This window comes from Sphaerodactylus townsendi, linkage group LG06 (assembly GCF_021028975.2).
Source record: "Sphaerodactylus townsendi isolate TG3544 linkage group LG06, MPM_Stown_v2.3, whole genome shotgun sequence".
Classification (NCBI taxonomy): Eukaryota; Metazoa; Chordata; class Lepidosauria; order Squamata; family Sphaerodactylidae; genus Sphaerodactylus; species Sphaerodactylus townsendi.
In genome coordinates this window covers 85498711-85518543 of record NC_059430.1, presented here as the reverse complement: position 1 = coordinate 85518543, position 19833 = coordinate 85498711, and the positions used below count along the sequence as shown (strand labels likewise).

Below are 19833 nucleotides of genomic sequence, written 5' to 3'. Positions count from 1 at the left end.
ATTGAAACAAACAATAAGGAAAATACAAGTAATGAGCAAGTCCATTTGGCTTATCCCCTCCACCCCGCAAAGATGGTTGATGTGTTCAGAACACATTCTCAGTGGTTTCAATTATTCTGAGAATGTGTCATTGGACTTTCCCCACCCTACATTAAACAGTAACCATAGCAACACTCTGTGTTTTTGCCATAGGAAAGACTATATAGTTTGGCTAAGATCAATCCTTATTCCTTATAGTTTGGCTAAGATCAATCCTTATTCATGTTGATACTGAAAGAGCCCTTCCTAAGAAACATGTCTGATGTTCTCAGAATTATTACATTCCTTTCTACAAGAAGAAATGCTTACCTGCAACACTGGCAGATTCATAACTCTCTGAAATGCTCTAGTTGAAGTCACCACCTTTTTTACAATCAAAAGAAAGGTATTGGCTGGGGAATAGGAGACAAAAGATAAGAGATAACTTACCTGAAGCCTCGCTAACTGTGCAGTACGAGACACTATTTTATTGTAGGGATCAATAATTTTGGCTCTGATCCTAATGAAAGATGAAAACATGTTTTAGAAGCTCTGGTGGTACATAAGAAATTAATGTTTCTATTTATATTTAATGGCTTAACATACCGGTCAACTGTGCTTTGGAGGGCACTTATTCTCGTCTGCATCATTTGAAGTACACCTATATGCGAGATTGTTAAAACGTATTAAAATTAGTATTTCATCAGCACAGATCTAACGTAAAGGCTGGTTTAATTTGAAAAACAAAAACAACAATATTTCAGATAAAGAACCTCAGAAAATTTTGAAGATAGATAGATATTGATTACGGCCTTTAGGCCAGCCAATAGTTTAAGATCAGAGTACATGTGAATACATGTAAATACATAGCATTCCATTTATACAAAAATATAATATAAATTGTAAAATCCATTATAAGATCTATTGATAAATAACATTAACTTCAGGCATTATTACAGTCCTCGTCACACAGTACAGCTCTTTGTCTTAATAAGGAACTACGCTTGTTGTGTACCAGAATACAAAATTTAGCCACCTTCTGTGAAATGGCGGAAACACGATCTTCTAATAGCATTTTTACAGAATGTGTATCTGAATTATCTATGAATGGATATACATGATGAGTTAACAATGGTTGGATCAACAGCTCCCTTTCACCTTCGGGTGTGACACTGAGTCTACGTCCCCTGAGCCGCACACACAGGTTCTCCTGTGCCTTGGAGAAAATTTTGAAGTTATTCCACAATTTATATGTGTGTGTGTATACTCCTACTGAACTCAATGGGATTTTGTACATTTAAAATTGCAGCCCTCTTCAATGGATTTAGGATGCAACTCCATTTAGGACTGCACTGCTAATCACAGAAGCCATGTGTGAATGCAGCCAGTAACAAACCACTCCAACTTGGCTTTTGCACTCGCTCCCAGCCAGTAACAGGAGCACATAATTTAAGCACTGCTGAAGACATCAAGAAGTTGTGCTGCATGCTGCTTTCTGCTGTGGAGTTCATCATCTCCCCTCTCCTTTGTATTTATTACACCGATTGATTGACTGCTTAATTGATGGATTGACTGATTAGTTGATTAACTGAATTGATTGGTTGACTGATTGTATTGATTGTACTGATTGATTAATTGATTAACTGATTAATTGATTAACTGATTAGCTGAGATTAGTTAGTGGGTGGTTTGTATAATTTATATTAGCTTGCTTATTGTATAGTATTAGTGTTAGTTAGATAGATTAGAACTAGCAAATTAGTGGCGAGCTGAGTCCACCTATGGTGGAGAGTTTTGCCGGGGTTGAGTTGGGAGGGGACAGCGGGGATGGGGGCACCTTCCTTGGGGTTGGGGATCCCAGTGTTGATGGGACGGGGCAGGTATGACGGTAGGCGGCGGCCATATGAGAGAAGGTGGATGAGATATGGCTATGCTCGTTCACCTTCTGACCTCCGACCTATCCCAAGGGACGAAGGTGGTTGGGTTCAGAGACACCCTGCTTCGTCTTTGGTGTTGATAAATGCCAGGTCCATAAATAATAAGACCGCTGTTCTCCAGGATTTTCTTGGAGTTCAGCAGATGGACCTGGCCTGCATCACCGAAACCTGGGTGCGAGAAGGCGAGACCGTTGCCTTAGGCTAGGTCACGCCACCAGGTTTCGGGTGCCTCCACCGATCGCGAACACAGGGCCGGGGGGGTGGCGTGGCGATGTTAGTCCGAGATTCTATCCCTTTTAGGGCTATCCCTGTCCCTGAGATCATGGGTATGGAGTGTGTCGGCCTAGAGTGGTTGGCATCGGAGAGGTTGGCTGTTCTCCTGGTGTACCGGTCGCCTAGCGCCCCGGGAGACAGCCTGCCGCGGCTGCTGGAGGTGGTGGCGGACTGGGCGTTGCGGTACCCCAGACTTATTGTTCTGGGGGACTTCAACGTCCATGTCGACGCTGCCTCATGTACGGTGGCCGTGGACCTGGTGTCATCCATGGCGATGCTGGCCTCTCCCTGGTAAATTCTGCCCCACTTATGAGGCCGGTCACACACTAAATTTGATCTTTGGATCAGGTGTTGATGTGGTCATATCCTCTATTGATAGAGTGCCATGGTCTGACCACTATGCCCTGAAGGCTCGGATGAGCATGCCGCAACACCCCCGTCTAGGCGACGAGCGAATTTATGTTCGCCCGCGGAGACTTATGGATCCTGATGGATTCCTGAATGCTCTGCGGGATCCTGAACCCACCAGCACCCTCGATGGACTAGTAGCGGACTGGAATGTCCGCCTCTCAAATGCCATCGAGGCTATTGCCCCCCAACGCCCTCTTCGACCCCATTCTCGGCTGGCTCCGTGGTACACTGAGGAGCTACGCTGTTTGAAACGGGAGCTTAGACGGCTAGAGCGAGTGTGGAGGAAGTCTCGTAACGAAGCTACGCAAACATCTTATAGGACGCTTATGAAGGCCTATGAGATGGCGAGGAAGGAGGCGAAGAGAGTGTTTTTCTCCTCCTCTCTCGCGTCTGCTAGCTCTCGCCCAGCACAACTGTTTCGCATTATTCGATCTCTTACCTCTTTATCAGAGGGTTCAAAAAATGATCAATTGGCCATTAGCTGGGAGGCATTTATGAGCTATTTTGCAGATAAAATTGCGTCGCTCCGCCAGGACCTCCCTGCCACCTTGGAGACAATTAGCGAACTGGAGGCTCCCTTGCCGTCTTTCGGCCCTTGTTTGGCCCAGTTTTCCCTGCTCTCCGAAGATGATGTTGACAGAGCCCTGGCTGCTGTTAGACCTACTACCTGTCCTCTGGATCCGTGCCCCTCCTGGCTTATTAAAGCGTGCCGGGAGGAGCTGCGACCCCACCTGTTGGCTATCATCAACTGCTCCCTGGAGCAAGGAGTTTGCCCGGGTGGGTTGAAGGAGGCAGTGGTCCGCCCACTCTTAAAAAGACCATCATTAGATCCTAGTGATCTGGCCAACTACCGCCCCGTCTCGAATCTTTCATTTCTGGGGAAGGTAATTGAGAGAGTAGTGTTGGAGCAGCTTCAGGGTTTTCTGGAGGACGCATCGGCCTTCGATCCCTTCCAGTCCGGCTTCCGTGCTGGGCATGGGACGGAGACTGTTCTCGTCGCCGTCACAGATATGCTCCGTATGCAGCTTGACCGAGGCGGATCGGCGCTGCTGGTGCTGTTGGATCTCACCGCAGCGTTTGATGTGGTCAATCACGACCTTTTGACCCACCGCCTGGCCGTTTCTGGGGTGCGGGGTATTGTCCTTCAGTGGATTGCCTCGTTTCTCCGGGACCGGAGTCAGCAAGTGTGGTGCGGGGACCGAGCTTCCCGGAGGTGCCCACTTTATTGCGGTGTGCCTCAGGGAGCGCTGTTGTCCCCGCTGTTATTTAACATCTATATGCGACCCCTTGCTCAGCTGGTACGGAGCTTTGGGCTGGAGTGCCATCAGTATGCTGATGATACCCAGCTCATTCTGTCGATGGAGGGGGGAGCAGACACTGCCCCTGCAGCTCTACAGCATTGCTTGGAGGCGGTAGCTGGTTGGTTGACACAGAGCAGGTTAAAACTGAATCCAGCAAAGACGGAGATCCTTTGGCTAGGCCGCCGGGGGGGGGGGGCTTTCAGCCACCGGTGTGGGAGGGGGTCTCATTGGCACCGGCCCCCTCGGTTCGCAGCCTGGGGGTCCACCTGGATTCGTCTCTTTCTATGGAGACCCAGGTGGCCCATGTAACCCGGGTTGCGTTTTTCCATCTTCGCCAGGCCCAGCGGCTGGCCCCCTTCCTCTCCCAAGCGGATCTGGCCACAGTGATCCATGCAACAGTCACCTCCAGACTATTGCAACTCGCTCTACGCAGGCCTACCCTTGAGGCTGATTCGGAAATTGAAACTGGTCCAGCACGTGGCGGCTCGTTTGCTCACAGGAGGTGCCTCCAGAGATCACATCATGCTCGTGTTGCACCGTCTGCACTGGCTCCCGGTTGAATTCCGAATCGTCTTCAAGGTATTGGTGTTAACCTTTAAGGCCTTACGCGGTCTGGGACCTTCGTACCGCAGGGACTGTTTGGCCCCATATGTCCCACGTCGGTCTCTGCGTTCGGCAGAGGCCAATTTGCTGGAGGTCCCCGCCCCCTCTATGATGCGGCTGGCCTCCACTAGGGCCAGGGCTTTTACGGCCCTGGCCCCTGCCTGGTGGAATGCTCTTCCACCAGCTGTCCGGGCCCTGCGGGACTTAAACGAATTCCGCAGGGCCTGTAAGACTGAGTTATTCCGCCGGGCTTTTGGGGAGGCCGGCTGCTGATAGGTGCCCGTTAACAACTGAGATCCGCTGTTCCCCTCTCAGAGTTAGAGGAGTCAAAGGTTGAACGCCGTCTGTTTAAATATTTATGAACTTGGAGCGCTGCATTTTAACTGGTATAAATTTTAGCATTTTATTCTGTTTAGCCACTTATATGTATTTTATGTTGTGAACCGCCCTGAGCCCTTTGGGGGAGGGCGGTATAAAAGTGGAATAAATAATAATAATAATAATAATAATAATAATAATAATAATAATAATAATAATAATAATAATAATAATAATAATAATCCCTTTGAATTCTACACCAAGACTTCTTGATTTGATTCTTCCCTACAAGCCAGGATTATAAACTCAGGTGAAATGCTGATTAAATTGTTAAGAAACCCCATCTCTGGATATCACAACAATTTGTGGTGAGATTGAAGACTTCCTAAAATCAAGAAGGCTTCAGTTTTGATGAAGCCATAAAAAGGGGGGGAGAGAGTATAAGCCTTATATCACAAATAAATTATGATTGGTTGACATCTGAATGTTGGAGAACAATGTAAGCCTTTTAGGGTGCCCATAGAGGAGAAAGGTGCAGTATATATGAAGTAAATAAAGCAATTAAATAAGGTCAAAGCAATGACACAAAGCTAAGCTGCAAGCTGTATGGCTGAGTGGGATATTAAATGACACAAAAATATTCACACAGAGTAAACATACCTAATATCTATGACCTAAACTGTTTAGGTCCTTAGGTATCTTGAATTTGACCCAGAAATGTACAAAAAACCAACACACAGTGTGGCATGACCTGCCAGACAAATCTTCAGCTGCAGCATTCTGCACTAGCTGAAGTTTCTGTATAAAATCCTAGGGTGGCCTTATGCAGCAGAGCACAATGCAATACTCTAATCAACAGATCACTAACAGTGTAACCTTATGCAGAGCGTGATCCTTTGAAAAGCTACTGATTTCAGTTGGCCCAGACTGGACTAACTCCACACAGGATTGCACAGTAAGGTATAAATAGCAACCTCAAGATCTTGATCTCCTAGTACATGGTGTAGATGAGGAAAAGTTGGGACGGGGGGAGAAGGTTGCAGTGGTGAGGGGCAGAGCACTGTCAACATCAGGGAGTTCAGGAGAAAAGTGAAGTCCAAAATTTCAGCAGATGCCTGATCTAATTAAGGTCAGGCCCACTCTGTGTCTCACGCCATAATATCCATTTTTCATGGACTGAGTTGCAGCCCATTACCAAATTTAAGGATCAAACAATTTATTACAGTCATGAACCAGTTGAATAAAACACTCTACCAGAGCAGTTACCTATTTAAGCCATGTGGTGCAGAATGATGTGTTCAGGCCCTTCCTTAAGAAAGATTACTTGCCCAGCGTTATTAATCACTTCCAATCTAGATTACTGCAATGCTTTTAAACATGGGACAGCCACTGAAGATAGTTCAGAAGCTTCAGCTATTTCAAAATGCAACAACAAGATTGTCATCTGATACAAATCACAAGTAAATATTTCACTGATGCTAACAGATTTATAGTAGCTACCAAATTCACTTCTAGGTTCTGTTGAAGCTGTTGGTTACTTATAAATGTTTACTTCATTTACATCTCACCTTTCTCCAGAAAACAGTTTACAACATTCTCCTCCATTTATCTTCACAACAACCTTATAAAATAGGTTGGGCTGAGAGTGAGTCTGGCCCAAGGTCAACCAGCAAACTTTCATGGCAGAGTGGGGACTTGGACCTGGACTCACAAACCCTAGTTCCAGTACTTTAACCACTTCAGACCATCATATGCTCATATGAAGCTGCATGATTACTGAGTCATCGGTTTGTTGGGCAGCCTGCTGGTTAGAGTGTCAGACTAAGATCTGGGAGATGCACATTGGAATCCACACTCTGCCATGCTAGAACTCCACTAGATGGCCAGTCATGCACAGGGTGTAAGCTATCTCACAGGGTGGTTGTTAGAATAAAATGGAAGAGAAGACACTGAGAACAGCTTTGGGTACCTGCTGCAGATAAAGGTAGGGTAAAAATGAAGCAAAATAAATAATAAATACAATAACCCAGCATTTAATCAAACTGCAATTTACCATGATGACTGAATAATGCTACAGAGTCAGTAAACAGTTGGTGGAAAACAGCCTTAAGAACAAAAAGTTCACACTGTTTGAGTTTATACTAATAAAATCTCAAGCTTTCATAACTAGGTGTTCCTCGAGAACAGAATGTTGCATTAATTGAAGTGGGGGAAGGCTCATATCAACACTGAGGGACACTAACATTTTTACAGCGTAGGGATACAACTTCAAAAGAGAATCAGAAACTTAGCCAAATTTCAACCTATTTCAAGCTATTTTCACCTCTTTTTGGAAGTTACATGAATTCAGGGGTTCATTTTAACATATGTGCATAAAGTTAAAATTCATGCACAAACTCAGAAGCCTGTAGGAGTCCAATTCTCTCTATAAAAAGTAGGCTCCACACACTTGGGCGACATAACAAGAATCTGTCATCCCACATATTCGTCAAAGCTTAGTCATCTATATATCAAGAAGCCAAGATCCAAGTCACATATTATCAAACTTTATTAAACAAGAAAATGAAAAAGTGAGGAAAAAAACAGAAATTCAGGAAGATTCAATATCTATGTTGAGGGCATAATGACGTATATATGTGTTGGATTGTTTCAAGAGTTTTCTCCACAGTAAGCATAATATGCATTGAGCTGAATTCCATGGATCTGTTCCACAGCTGGAGGTATTTTTCTCCATTAAAAGGAACATTCTGCTAATTCAAGACATTCTTCTCTTGCAAAGGGGAAGGCTCCTTCCACTGGAGAAAAACTTCTCAGCACAGAAAGGATTTGAGGAAGCCAACACTTGTATTTGTCTGCCATCTTTTCTTCTCTCTTAACAGTTCAGGGCAACAGACATGATCCCCTTCTCCCTTATGAGATAGGGTAATCTTTTAGCCTAAGCCTAGATAGGAGATCAACCAGTGAACTTGACCAAGGAGTTGAACTTGGGATCCCTAACCTAAGTCCAACTTTGTATTTGCTTCCTAGGAAGAGCTGTTCATATTTTCCTGAGTATCTCAAATAGATTCAATCGCTTTCTTGCATTTAAATAATATGAATTTATAAAACCTAAATTGACCTAAAAGGAACAATATGGGCCTCTGGGAGTTAGCAACTAACTTACCACCTCCCTGATAAATAATGAGGCTACCCAACATGACTATGCTTGGTTGAAATACACCGTGCTGCTGGGAAACCTCTCTGAGAGTGACAGGGCGGCCACCTGCCTCACTGCTTGGATGGGACTGCCCGAAATAAACAGGAAAAAAATTCTAACACTGCAGAGTTAACAAATGAAAACAGATCTTAGGATTTGGGTGCTGTGTGGTTTCCGGGCTGTATGGCCGTGTTCTAGCAGCATTCTCTCCTGACGTTTCGCCTGCATCTGTGGCTGGCATCTTCGGCCATACAGCCCGGAAACCACACAGCACCCAAGTGATTCCGGCCGTGAAAGCCTTCGACAATACAGATCTTAGGATTGTTTTTCACATTATTTCTTCTATCATTATCCAATTAAAAACTCAAATGTTCTCTATTTTTTGTAGAAAACGTTCAAGGTATATTTTAAAAAATCACCAATTATTATATAAGCAGTCATCTTGCTAGTGGACAAGAGAGAAAAAAGAAACAGTATTAATGGATTCAAGGTGCAGGAAAAGAGATTCCACCTAAACATTAGGAAGAACTTTCTGTCAGGGCTATTTGACAGTAGAATTCACTGCCTCAGAGAGTGGTGGAGTCTCCTTCTTTAGAGGTCTTCAAACAGAGGCTGGATGAACATATGTCGGGAGTGCTTTGATTGTGTGTTCCTGCATAGCAGGGGGTTGGACTTGATGGCCCTTGTGGTCTCTTCCAACTCTACGATTCTATGATTCTAAGCTACCATAATTCTACAATAATGATTCTTTTTTTTAAAAAAAAAGTTTTATTATTACATTATTGCATTAAACATGAAGATTGGCCGTTACAAGTGGCGGAGTACATGCAGCTGGACAAGCTTTCAACCATCTTAAAAGACTTGCAGTGGAAAAGGTTTATGGACACATGGACACAATTTATCAAATACATAGAAAGAGACAGTAAAAACAGAATTATTCAAAATTATGTAAAACAATAAAATTGAAATGATTTGGGGAATGTTACAAAACTAGAATAGCTAGTAAAGGAATAAAGACTACCTTCATTTTGTATAATTATATATCAGATAAGCGAAGAATCAGGGGGAAGCCCAAACCAAATACAAAAGGGGTAGGTGAAATATTTAGGGAAAACCAAGCACAAAAGGGGTAGGTGAAATATTCAGGAAAAATCAATAATAGTACAAGTATAAACAAAGGCTAAGTTAGAATAAGAACGTAAGAGTGAAATAAAGGGAATTATACTAGGGGTAAAGGACAGGGGAAATAAGGAAGGGGATTAGTGATAAGAGATTAAATTCTACAATAATGATTCTAAGCTACCATAATTAGCTACCATAATTCTGGCAAATCCATGTTCTAGGTAAACCATCACTGTTCATTCTTTATGCTGAGTTCTCATTCAGATAATTAATATTAATTCCTGCTGTATGTTACTAATTATTCCAGTATTTAATAAATGGATGCCACTGACTCAAATCGCTGGTATTCACAATCTATTTTCTCCCAAGATGTGCTTGTAAACTGAAAAAGTATTAATCGGTCTCACAAACCAAACTTTTCAAATCGATTCTTGAACATGTGATAATTTAACTGATTTCAAAGGAGAAGCGGATTCTCAATTTGAGCCACTGGAACTTCTCATGGAGAGGTTATGTCCTGCCCTGCTCTGAGGGAGCCCCACATGGCAAAGGCAGTAGCTGGGCCATACTGCGCCCAGCGTGCACTCTGCGTTTTCTGCGGGGGGGGGGGGGGCTCGTGCCTCCCACACACACTTACCTTAGTTCAGCCTGAAAGTGCAGGCTGGAAAAGTTGCCACTTGAGGCTGAAAATGGCTTGGTGGGAACTGCACTTCCCAGGGGAAGTGTGGGAGGGCGAAGGGAGCTGTGGGGGGCAATTTTCCACCCCCAGGCGTGCGCCCGGTGCAATGTGCACCCCTCTGTCCTGCCTAAATTTTATCCTCTCAACAATATGTCTGCGCGGTAGCTTAGGACATATGGGGGATGGGGGGAGATTCTCTCAAGGACACATGGCAGAATGTAGATTTGAATCTGGACCTCCAGATTCCAGTTCAGAACTAACCATTATACCTCATAGTTTCAGTTAGCAAATTGTGTTAGGATTCTTCCACACAATGCATTTGAAATTATCACTTAAAGACAAAATAACGTGATAAAAGACAGTTATTCCAAACAAATAATCTTGTTCTCAGATATATAATCTTCAGTCTAGTAACATGCATCCAATTACCTTTTTTTTAAATGCACATTTTTAAAAGCCACGTAAGTACATACAATATATTCACCTATTTAAACAAATAGGAGCCCTGATCTGAATGGTCCAGGCTAGCCTGATCTTGGCAGATCTTAGAAGCTAAGTAGGATCACCACAGTTGCCATGCAGAGGAAGACAGTGGCAAGCGGCTTCTGTTAGTCTCTTGCCTTGAAAAACCCATAAAGGGTCACAAGAAGTTGGCTGTGACTTGACAGAACTTTATGCACACACAAACAAACAAGAACAGTCTTTACACAGAGAAGAACTGACACTGACAGACACGTACACGAGCTTCAGACAAGAGTAACCAACTCAAAGAAAAGGATTTCTGTTGCATATATTTATTGAAGTTATTTATATTAGCCTTTCTCAATGAGATTCAAGGCAAAACTAGACTGTCTGCCAGTTTTTTTTCAGAAATCAAGTAGAAATATACTGTTGCTTGCTTCAATTATTCCTTCAATTAAAAACTTATCTCTAATTACCCAGACCTGCAGTTCATGTAATTTCCAGAATGTTTTGAATGCCGGTCTTCTTGCAAATACAAGAAAGGATCTGTCAAAAATTATCTCTGAACACCACACTCCACCTGCTGACAATCTAATAGCATACATAACAGCAAAAAAGTAAAGGAAGCTGCTGCTGTAAGTACTATTCAAGTCCAGTAGCATCTTAAAGACCAACAAGTTTCCAAGGTATAAGCTTTCAAGAGTCAAAGTCCCTTTCCACAGATACCAATGCCAAATGCACTGGTAATTCTAACAAGCTAAATATGCTTTGCAGAATTTTGCAATTGATTGTTTAATTCTAAACAGAGTTACCTCCTAAATTCACTGAAATTAATGGACTTAGAAGGATGTAATGGTCTAAGATGGCACTATAAACAGTGGTGGGATTCAAAAATTTTAGTAACAGGTTCCGATGGTGGTGGGATTCAAACAGCGGCGTGGCACCAATGGGGCTGGGCGGGACACGATGGAGGCGTGGCCAGGCATTCCAGGGGGGCATTCCTGGGTGGGGCTGTGGCAAGGACGCAGGGTGCGTGCGCCCCAGGTGCAGTTCCCCTTCGCCCCGCCTCTATATTCAAATAATGACTGTTTAAAGTATTAAAAAAGCAATATACCGTATGGTAGTGTATTATTCCTTTTTTATATAATTATATTCATTGATTTTAAATAAGAACATAAGTAAGGAGAGAAGCCAAAAAACTGTTTACAATTGTTAACATATTACAAACATATCTAATTGTCTATCTCTCTCAACCCCCTCAACTAAAAAATCCTATATTGCCTCCTTCCCTACTTTCTACTTCCCCTTCAGATTTCTATAACTACTTTATCTATTCCACTTGAAAGAAAACTAACAGAGGGAGAGATCCAAAATCCTTAATCTAAAAGAGTAGTTTAAATTCCTCCCTTCCCAATATAAATTTCAAGGGGGAAAAATGAAAAATCTTTACCTATAATACTTTTCCAACCTTTATACCAATGAAGAAAAAAAATAGAATTACTACATATTGTATTATTTCATACAGTTCATACACACATGGGGGGGGACTGCAGGGGGCCCTGGGGGGGCGATTTTGCATCCCCCACTTGACGAGATTCGTTGCACCCAGGGACAGAGATTACCCCTTGTCCCTAGTGGAGTTAATCATTAATAACCGGTTCTCCGAACTGAGAACATTTTAGTAACCAGTTCTACCGAATAGGTGCGAATAGGCTGCATCCCACCTCTGACTATAAATAAATCATCCTCTTCATTAAAACATTCCCCGAGCCAATTTCTACTAAAAAAAAAAGAGTCAAAATCCCACAACCAGGAATATACTTAATACTCTAACATCCCCTCCTTCCCATAAGTGCCTGTTCACTATGTAAGAATTTAAACAAAGAACTATTGTGAGGTAAAGTACGCAGGCAAAGGAACTGCAACATCTACATTTTGGAAATCCTTTGATACTAAGGCTACCAAGATAAAGGCACCAAGACAACACATTTTTTCCTCAAGCCTTTTTGTTCATAGTTGCTTAACTGTATTTATTGTGTTGAGCTTTGTGTAAACCATTGCAAAAGGTTTTTTGAGTTCATCATATTTATAATACTATCACTGCTGCAATGATTTTGATATTCCCCACTTTATGAGGGAATCAAATACCCAGCCAAATTTGAACTCCCACACTATTTTTGCATGCTAATGATTCCCAAACTGAGGCAGTCATATATGCTAGCTAGCATATTACAATGCATTGCCTACAGTTCAAATGAAAGGTTGTTTCTTTAAGATGGCTCCAGAGCAGAATCTTTGCAACTGTCCCTTATTTGTGGTGGATTCATTATTATGTATCTTCTTTTACTAATCAAAATATGCCACAGCCAGGAAGAAATGTCTTGCACGGTGGATAGAAAAGTACACAGCTACCACAGATGCTCACAAATTAAAGTTCTTTTTAAGTTGTTATAGAAAGAATTGCACAGCTGACGTGGATAAATTTAGTTTTGATGTTATTTCCGTTTCTTAAATTCATTTGTGTATGGCCTATTAAATCCCAATATAGTAATGTTCATTATGCCCATTATACTTATTTCATTGCTGTCAGCATGGTTTTCATGAAGGTAGTTGTGGCACCCCACAAGGTGGGGGTCCTCCTGTGCTGACTCTCCAACAGGGCTCACCCATGCCTTGGGTCCCTGTGTGGCCTCAGAAGTGAGGGAGAAGGACTCACCAATTGCCTCTCCCTTACGATCCACACAATTCTCCAGCCTTGGGAACAGTGGATCTGATTTCCTCCTTGGGCACTGGGCCTCCCTTTCCTTATATAGGAGATGCCTTGACTACATTGGCAGTTCTCCCTGTCCCTTACTGCTGCTGCCCACTCCGACCTTTCCCCAACTCCACCCTCTTCCCCTGCTCAGACTCCAAGGCCTGGTCAGCATGATGGGGCCTGACCCTGCCCTGGTCGCTCTTCTCCAGGTCCCCCATCAGTCAGGTGGTCACCTCTGCAACACCAGGCCACTGCCACAATCCTGCGGTCCTAGGCCAACCTCCAGCCTGTGCCTTCACTCTCCTTCCCTGGCCTTCAGCCACTACCACCTGCGCCCACCAGCCACAGCTTGGTTGGCAGTGAAAGGTGAAGCATTCTTTGGGTCTCTGGCAGTGGGAGCTCTGTGTGTGTATGTTTGAGTGCTCCAGTGGTGCCTCCCAGCTGTGGCTAGCAACTTCAGCTGGCCCCCTACTCTTCCTGGAGCAGCTTTGGGGGGACAGATCCCAACAGCAACCGACCCGCCTGAGTCCCAGATGGCAGTGCCCACTTTGGCACTGGGGATGGCCGCCTAGAACAGCAGTTTTATTGGTTTTAGAAATTTTTAATATATATATTATTTTAATGCAGATGTTTTTATTATATTATATGATGAAGAGAACTTCAATCTCAAAAGCCTTTACCCAAAAAATCCTGTTGGGCTCTAAGGTTCTACTGAACTCAAACTGAAATATTATAAATTATCTTACTTCAATTACATTTGAATCTGCCTTGTATTTAAGCCACAAGGAGGACAGATATCAATATATTTAATAAATGCCAGAAAACATTCTACTGACCTGAGTCAAAATCTAACCATATTGAACACAATACGTGAAACTGTATTATACTGAGCCACACTGTTGTATCTGCCAATAGTAATATTATCTACCGATGGGCAACAGTTTTCTAGAGTCCCAGTAGATATCATTCATATCACGTCCTACCTGATCCTATTAACTGGAGGTGCCAGGGACTGAACCTACGACCTTTTGGATGCAAAGCAAATATTATAGCCACCAAATCAACACATCTATCCAGAGAAGGGTAAAGCATGCTTACCTTCCAAAGATTCTATGCCAGTCGCTTGGGCCAGCAAATCCTCATGCCTTGCAACAACCTGCAAAGCAAAACTATTGATTATAATTTGAATGCTAACTCACAAAAACAAATGGTTTGCACAACAGACCACAGTTTGAGAAGTGCAAGACAAAAGCATCCATAAACAGGACGAGTTAGTTGTTTGGATGGTAGCATACATTGGCACTAATGACAGCACACCATAAAGCTGAAGGTATCCACTGACCATAATAGGAATAGTATTTCACCTACCATTACATTGCCACTGAATAAATGGTATTTATTCTGATTAGGCAACTTTCAGTTAACAATATTCCTAAACGCACCAGTGTTAAACATAACAATTGCAACTTACCACAGCACAGCCCTGAAAATAGGATATGTGAATTGGCTGGAGAGCTCATCCTGAGCTGGATCTTGTCTAAATTCCATACAAGGAATGGTAACTTCTCAGCCTCTGAAAGCAGCCCCAAAAGCTCCTTGAAATGTTGCAGTTGGGGAACAGAGGAACAAGAGGGAGAGTTTTGCCTTGGAGGGAGGAATTGATTCCCCTCTTGCACATGCAGATCTATTCAGTGGGATCCAGCCCAGTGTGGTTGGTTGAAAGCTGTCATGATTAGTCAAGAACACTTAATCCTGGTTGGAAGCAATGTCAAATCTTCAACTTTCACCTCCACAGAAGCAGATATGGGGAAGTCCCTCTGACAGTTATCACCTTCCTCAAATCAAACTACCCAAGCAACAGTTGACAACTGGTATAAACTAGCAACCAGGACAATTTATGCAAGGCAATGTATTTCATTTGAATCCCTGTCAAAATGTTATTACCCCGTTGCAGCTCAAATTTCTCCAACAGATTTAATAGTTCTGCCTGTTAAGGTATTTACAAAGAAAGCTGCCATGAATTTTTAATTGAGAATATATGCCTTTATTAGATGAAGTAACAGCTGTGCTGCCTATGAAATGTAGCTACCTTATATCAAATTCTCCAGTTTTCTCAGATTCAATCACACAAGATTCAGTCAAATATTTTACTGTCCCAAAGAAAAACATGACAAGAGCTCTAAGTGCAATCCTGAGCAGAGCTAAAATCAGCTAAAACTGAAGTAAGCCTATGCTGATAATTGCGCAACTCTTGTAGCAAACCTTGGTTATTCTGCTATTCCATTCCAAAAATGAGCATAAGTAATAGGAAGGATGGCATACCTACAAAAGGAACACTGAGGAAAAGCAAACTTAATGGTTGCTATTTATAAATATTGTATATATGATCACAGGTAAAGATTTTCCTGAGAAGAGTCCAGAAAACATCCCAAATTTAATCACTGTGAACAGGTGCCATTTTTTCCCCTTAGAAAAGTTGTGACAGTCCAACGCAGCTGTCCAAAAACAAAAGGTCATTATGAAACTTCATTCTCTTTAAAATGAAGGAATTATCAGAGTTATTTGGAAGTGCTGAGGGGGGGGGGGGTTGAACTGTTACCACTGGGTACAAATTTTCTAGCACCTGCTCTGTTCCTCCCTTCTAGTCCCTTGAAGCTTACCTCCTAGAAAGTAGGAAGTGCCTGGAGAGAGAGAACTGCCATCCAGGCAAGGCTTTTACCCACCTGTTGTGTTTCTCTTCTCTCCACTGTGAACTAATCTGTTGCTGCCAGATTAATTTTTGTGTTTGGTGATCTATCGCTTTCTCATGTTGCAAGCCACTTTGAGTCCACATTCAGCAGAGAACAGTGAAGCAGAGCCAGTAAAGGAGCCAGAACCAAATTTCCCACTTTTATAAGTGAAGACAATCAACTTTCTTGTACAGAAAGTTAATAAAAACAGTTGCCCTAACTGGTGCAACACCAGCACCTGGCATTCTCCCTCTATGTGCTGTATCTCACAATGTCAACTTTCTCTTATAGAGAGTAGGTGGACAGGTAATGCATATTTTACATTTACAACTTAACTTTCTACTTACCTTTGTGATTCACTTTCAAGACTCTTTTTAACACTTCAAAACCCACACAAATTATATGCATCATATTAATTTACAGTATTTACTATCTCAGCTTTGAAATGGTACAAGTTTACAATTTGAAACAACATCAGCACAGCACAGCTCCATAATAGGGAAACTTTTGTAAGAGACAAAAATTAGCAATCACTTCCTCATAAATAAATATGCAGGGGAGGATATAGACCCAATTAATAAATATGAAGTTACTTGTCATCAAGTAAGATGAGAGCCAGCATAGTGTAGAGGTTAAGAACAGGTGGGCTCTAAGCTGGAGAACTGGGTTTGATTCCCCACTCCTCCACATAAGCAGTGGACTGGATTTGTTTCCCCGCTCCTACACATGAAGCTGGCAGGGTGACCTTGGGCTAGCCACAGTTCTTCAGAACTCTCTCGGCCCCGCTTTCTTCCCAAGGTGTCTGTTGTGGGGAGAGGAAGAGAAGGAGTTTTAAGCTGCTTTGAGCCCCACCTACCGCACAGGGTGTTTGTTGTGAGGGGGGAAGGGAAAGGAGATTGTAAACCCCTTTGAGTCTCTTACAGGAGAGAAAGGGGGGATATAAATCCAAAACTACTACTCCTCCTCCTTACACTTGAGAAAAGCAGTATAAATTCAAACTCTTCTTCTTCATAAAATAAGTTTAAAAGGCGATTGTAGAGTGCTATTCAGAGCTCCTTATGTAGATCAGGGCAATCTGTAGGACACTTACTTGCAAGTGAAGCTCCTTATCCAGCTGACTGATCCCTTGAGCAAGTTTTGCCAACTGTTCAGCAATAACTGCTTGATGAATAGATTGTGAGGTATATGTTTTCACATCAAAGTCTTCCCTTAAAAAGTCAGCATAACATTCTGAAAGAGACACCAAAGAAGTGATTTAACTTTCATCTCCCCGACAGGCTCTTCAAGTTGACTCCCAATCTGCCTACATAGAATCCAGTCATCTTCCACACCTGTTTGTCATGCAGATCTACAGGGGCACTCTACTTTCCCACTCTTTCAGTCACTCAGGTGTATGACCCCTAAAATAATGACAACCCCCTACCAAAAGCTCAGAAGTAACACCTTAGCCTTATAAATAAATCATCAGCCACATAATAGCCATGAACCCACCAACCATAAACTCAGCCAAAAGAAACCTTCAGTAAAACAGATCCGTTCACCAAAGACTGTGGTGTTTTCCTGAGAGCCACCCATTCACACAGGGGAAAGGAAGAAGCCTAAATTAAAAGCCATAGGCTGGAGTGCCTCTACATAGGACCGTATTGTAAAAATGTATCAACAATAGATGTGACGAAATTACCTTCAACACGGAAGGACTACAAACTAAAAGTCACTTCCTGGGAGCAAATCCAGTGAGTATAATAGATTTTCTCCTGAGTAAAAATGAGGAGGACGGCCCGGCCAGCCCCGTTCTTGCTTCCCAAACATCTCCTGTAACTTCCACTCACCGTCTCCCAGCAACTGCCCCATGGCCGTTTCAGGAGGGACAGCAGGTGCAGCTCCAAAACCAACAGCGCTTCTCTCCCCTTCCATGCTGGCATACGGCCGCCTTTCAATGACGCAATCAGTCTGCGGCGACGACGCCCATAAGGATGAGAGCTTTCTCGCTTTCTTCCGGAATGATCTCCCGGGGCAACGCATTACTCTTAGCCAATCGCTAGCTTTCGTTATGGGAAAGCAGTAGCGAAGCCGCGGCCAGGTAGAAGACGCGACGATAAATCCGAAACCTACAAAGTCTTTCCAAATTCCAGAGTTACTCCTGTCTAGGCCATTTGAAACCAGTGGGTTTCCTCTGGAGTAACAAGAATTCTGTGTAACAGGAATTCATCACTCCCGCAGAAGTTTTCTTCAGACTTAAGAAGAAAGGCACAAAAATGTTTGGTTTTTTTTGCAAAATCCAGAAGGGAAGCTTTATCTATCTTCAGCTGTATGGATATAGATAACTGTCTAGTGACGCTTTAAATGTGATTTTATTCCAGTATAAATTTTCAAGACTTAAATCCTCAGATCTTCAGATGCAACGAATAGATAGGTCCCCTCCCCATACTATAGATGCCAGCCTCCACCTGGGGATTCCTCAGAATTACAGCTGTCCTTCCGACTACAGTTCCCTTGGGAAAAAATGGATGGTTTGGAGGGTGGATTGTATGGCATTGTATCCATTAAGGTCCCTGTCCTTTCTAGGTTCCCTCCCCAAATATCCAGGAGTTTGGCTGTTGTGGGTTTTCTGGGCTGTGTGGCTATAGTTTTTGCTCCTAATGTTTCACTTGCATCTATGGCTGGCATCTTCAGAGGCATGTCACAATAAATGTTTCTCTCCCTGACACAGAAACACTTCTCACTATGACCTGCCTCTGAAGATACCAGCCATAGATGCGGGTGAAATGTTTGAAGCAAAAGCTACCAGACCAGAGCTACACAGCCCAGAAAGCCACAACAGCCAATTGATTCTGGCTGTGAAAGCCTTTGATAATCCCAACAGTTTCCCAGTCTGGACTACATTGCATTTGAACAAGGAAAACTTCTTGAGGGACAAAATAATTTTTCTAGGATTAATATCTTTTACAATGACTGTTGTCTTCTTATAATGTGACCAAAGTATCCATAGTTCTCTTGGTTAAATTTCCTAAAATATAAAGTTCTTTCTATATCTTGTGTCTGGTCCAGGTCTAGCTTTAACCAGAGAGACAGAGAAGTGTGGTCCATCTGCATTCTAAAAACTAGACTGATCACTGCAAAGACCCACAGGGGATCTTAAAGCTTAGCTTTAAAAGGGGCTTGGACAGATTTATGGAGGAGAAGTCGATTTATGGCTACCCATCTTGATCCTCTTTGATCTGAGATTGCAAATGCTTTAACAGTCCAGGTACTCGGGAGCAACAGCCGCAGAAGGCCATTGCTTTCACATCCTGCATGTGAGCTCCCAAAGGCACCTGGTGGGCCACTGCGAGTAGCAGAGAGCTGGACTAGATGGACTCTGGTCTGATCCAGCTGGCTTGTTCTTATGTTCTTATCCTTGGTTTTGCATTCGTATCTGAAGTTCAGACTCTGTATTGTTGTGGCCCTATTTGATCTTTATAGAAGCTATAGTGAATGTTTACTGAGAAGTCTCACTTTGTTCAGTGGGACTTATTCTCAGGTAATGGCATAAGATTGCAGCCAGAGCTTTATAGTGCAATGCTGTTCAGAGTATATATTTATTTATTTAAACAGTCATTTCGACTGTTACTTCAGTATAAGCCTGTGCTTAGGCTGGGGTAACTTTACATAGAATTTCAGTATTATACAGTTTGACAAAAAAGATGGTTGCTGAATCCCAAACCATTCCTTTTATTAAGGTCAACTAGATAATACATTGTGTGAACTATGGACCATCATGACTACCAATCACAACCTTAATACAAGATGTTACATGGATTTTAATGTTGGAAAGTTTGTTTGGGAAGTCAGGGAACCCGTACAAGCCCACCAGATTCATCTGAGCTCAACTGCAAAATGCTTATCCAAGCATCAGGTGCTACTATAATCAAGTTTACCCTCTAATGGTGCCATCTTCAGCATAGTCAATGGTTTCAGCAAGATGTAACACCGCTTAGGATGGTACTGTAATCTGCCTAGCTGGGATACTAGTCTTTGGCTAACACGCAC

At 42.8% G+C, this 19833-nt stretch overlaps 1 protein-coding gene across 4 annotated transcripts in view; it reads right to left on the bottom strand.

Moving 5' to 3' along the window:
- COG5 (component of oligomeric golgi complex 5) overlaps positions 1-17739 on the bottom strand; it is a 216477-nt gene extending 198738 nt beyond the window's left edge. For 3 of the 4 annotated variants that reach the window (XM_048499481.1, XM_048499483.1, XM_048499482.1), the window contains exons 1-5: positions 17634-17739; positions 16895-17034; positions 14174-14231; positions 625-679; positions 469-538 (exon numbers count right to left, since the gene is read on the bottom strand). In XM_048499481.1, the coding sequence (XP_048355438.1) occupies positions 469-538; positions 625-679; positions 14174-14231; positions 16895-17034; positions 17634-17718 (408 nt within the window). In that variant the 5' untranslated portion in view covers positions 17719-17739. Of the gene's footprint in view, positions 1-468; positions 539-624; positions 680-14173; positions 14232-16894; positions 17035-17485; positions 17567-17633 lie in introns of those variants that run through there. The other variant, XM_048499484.1, reaches the window with a different exon arrangement.
- Positions 17740-19833: the final 2094 nt, after the last annotated feature.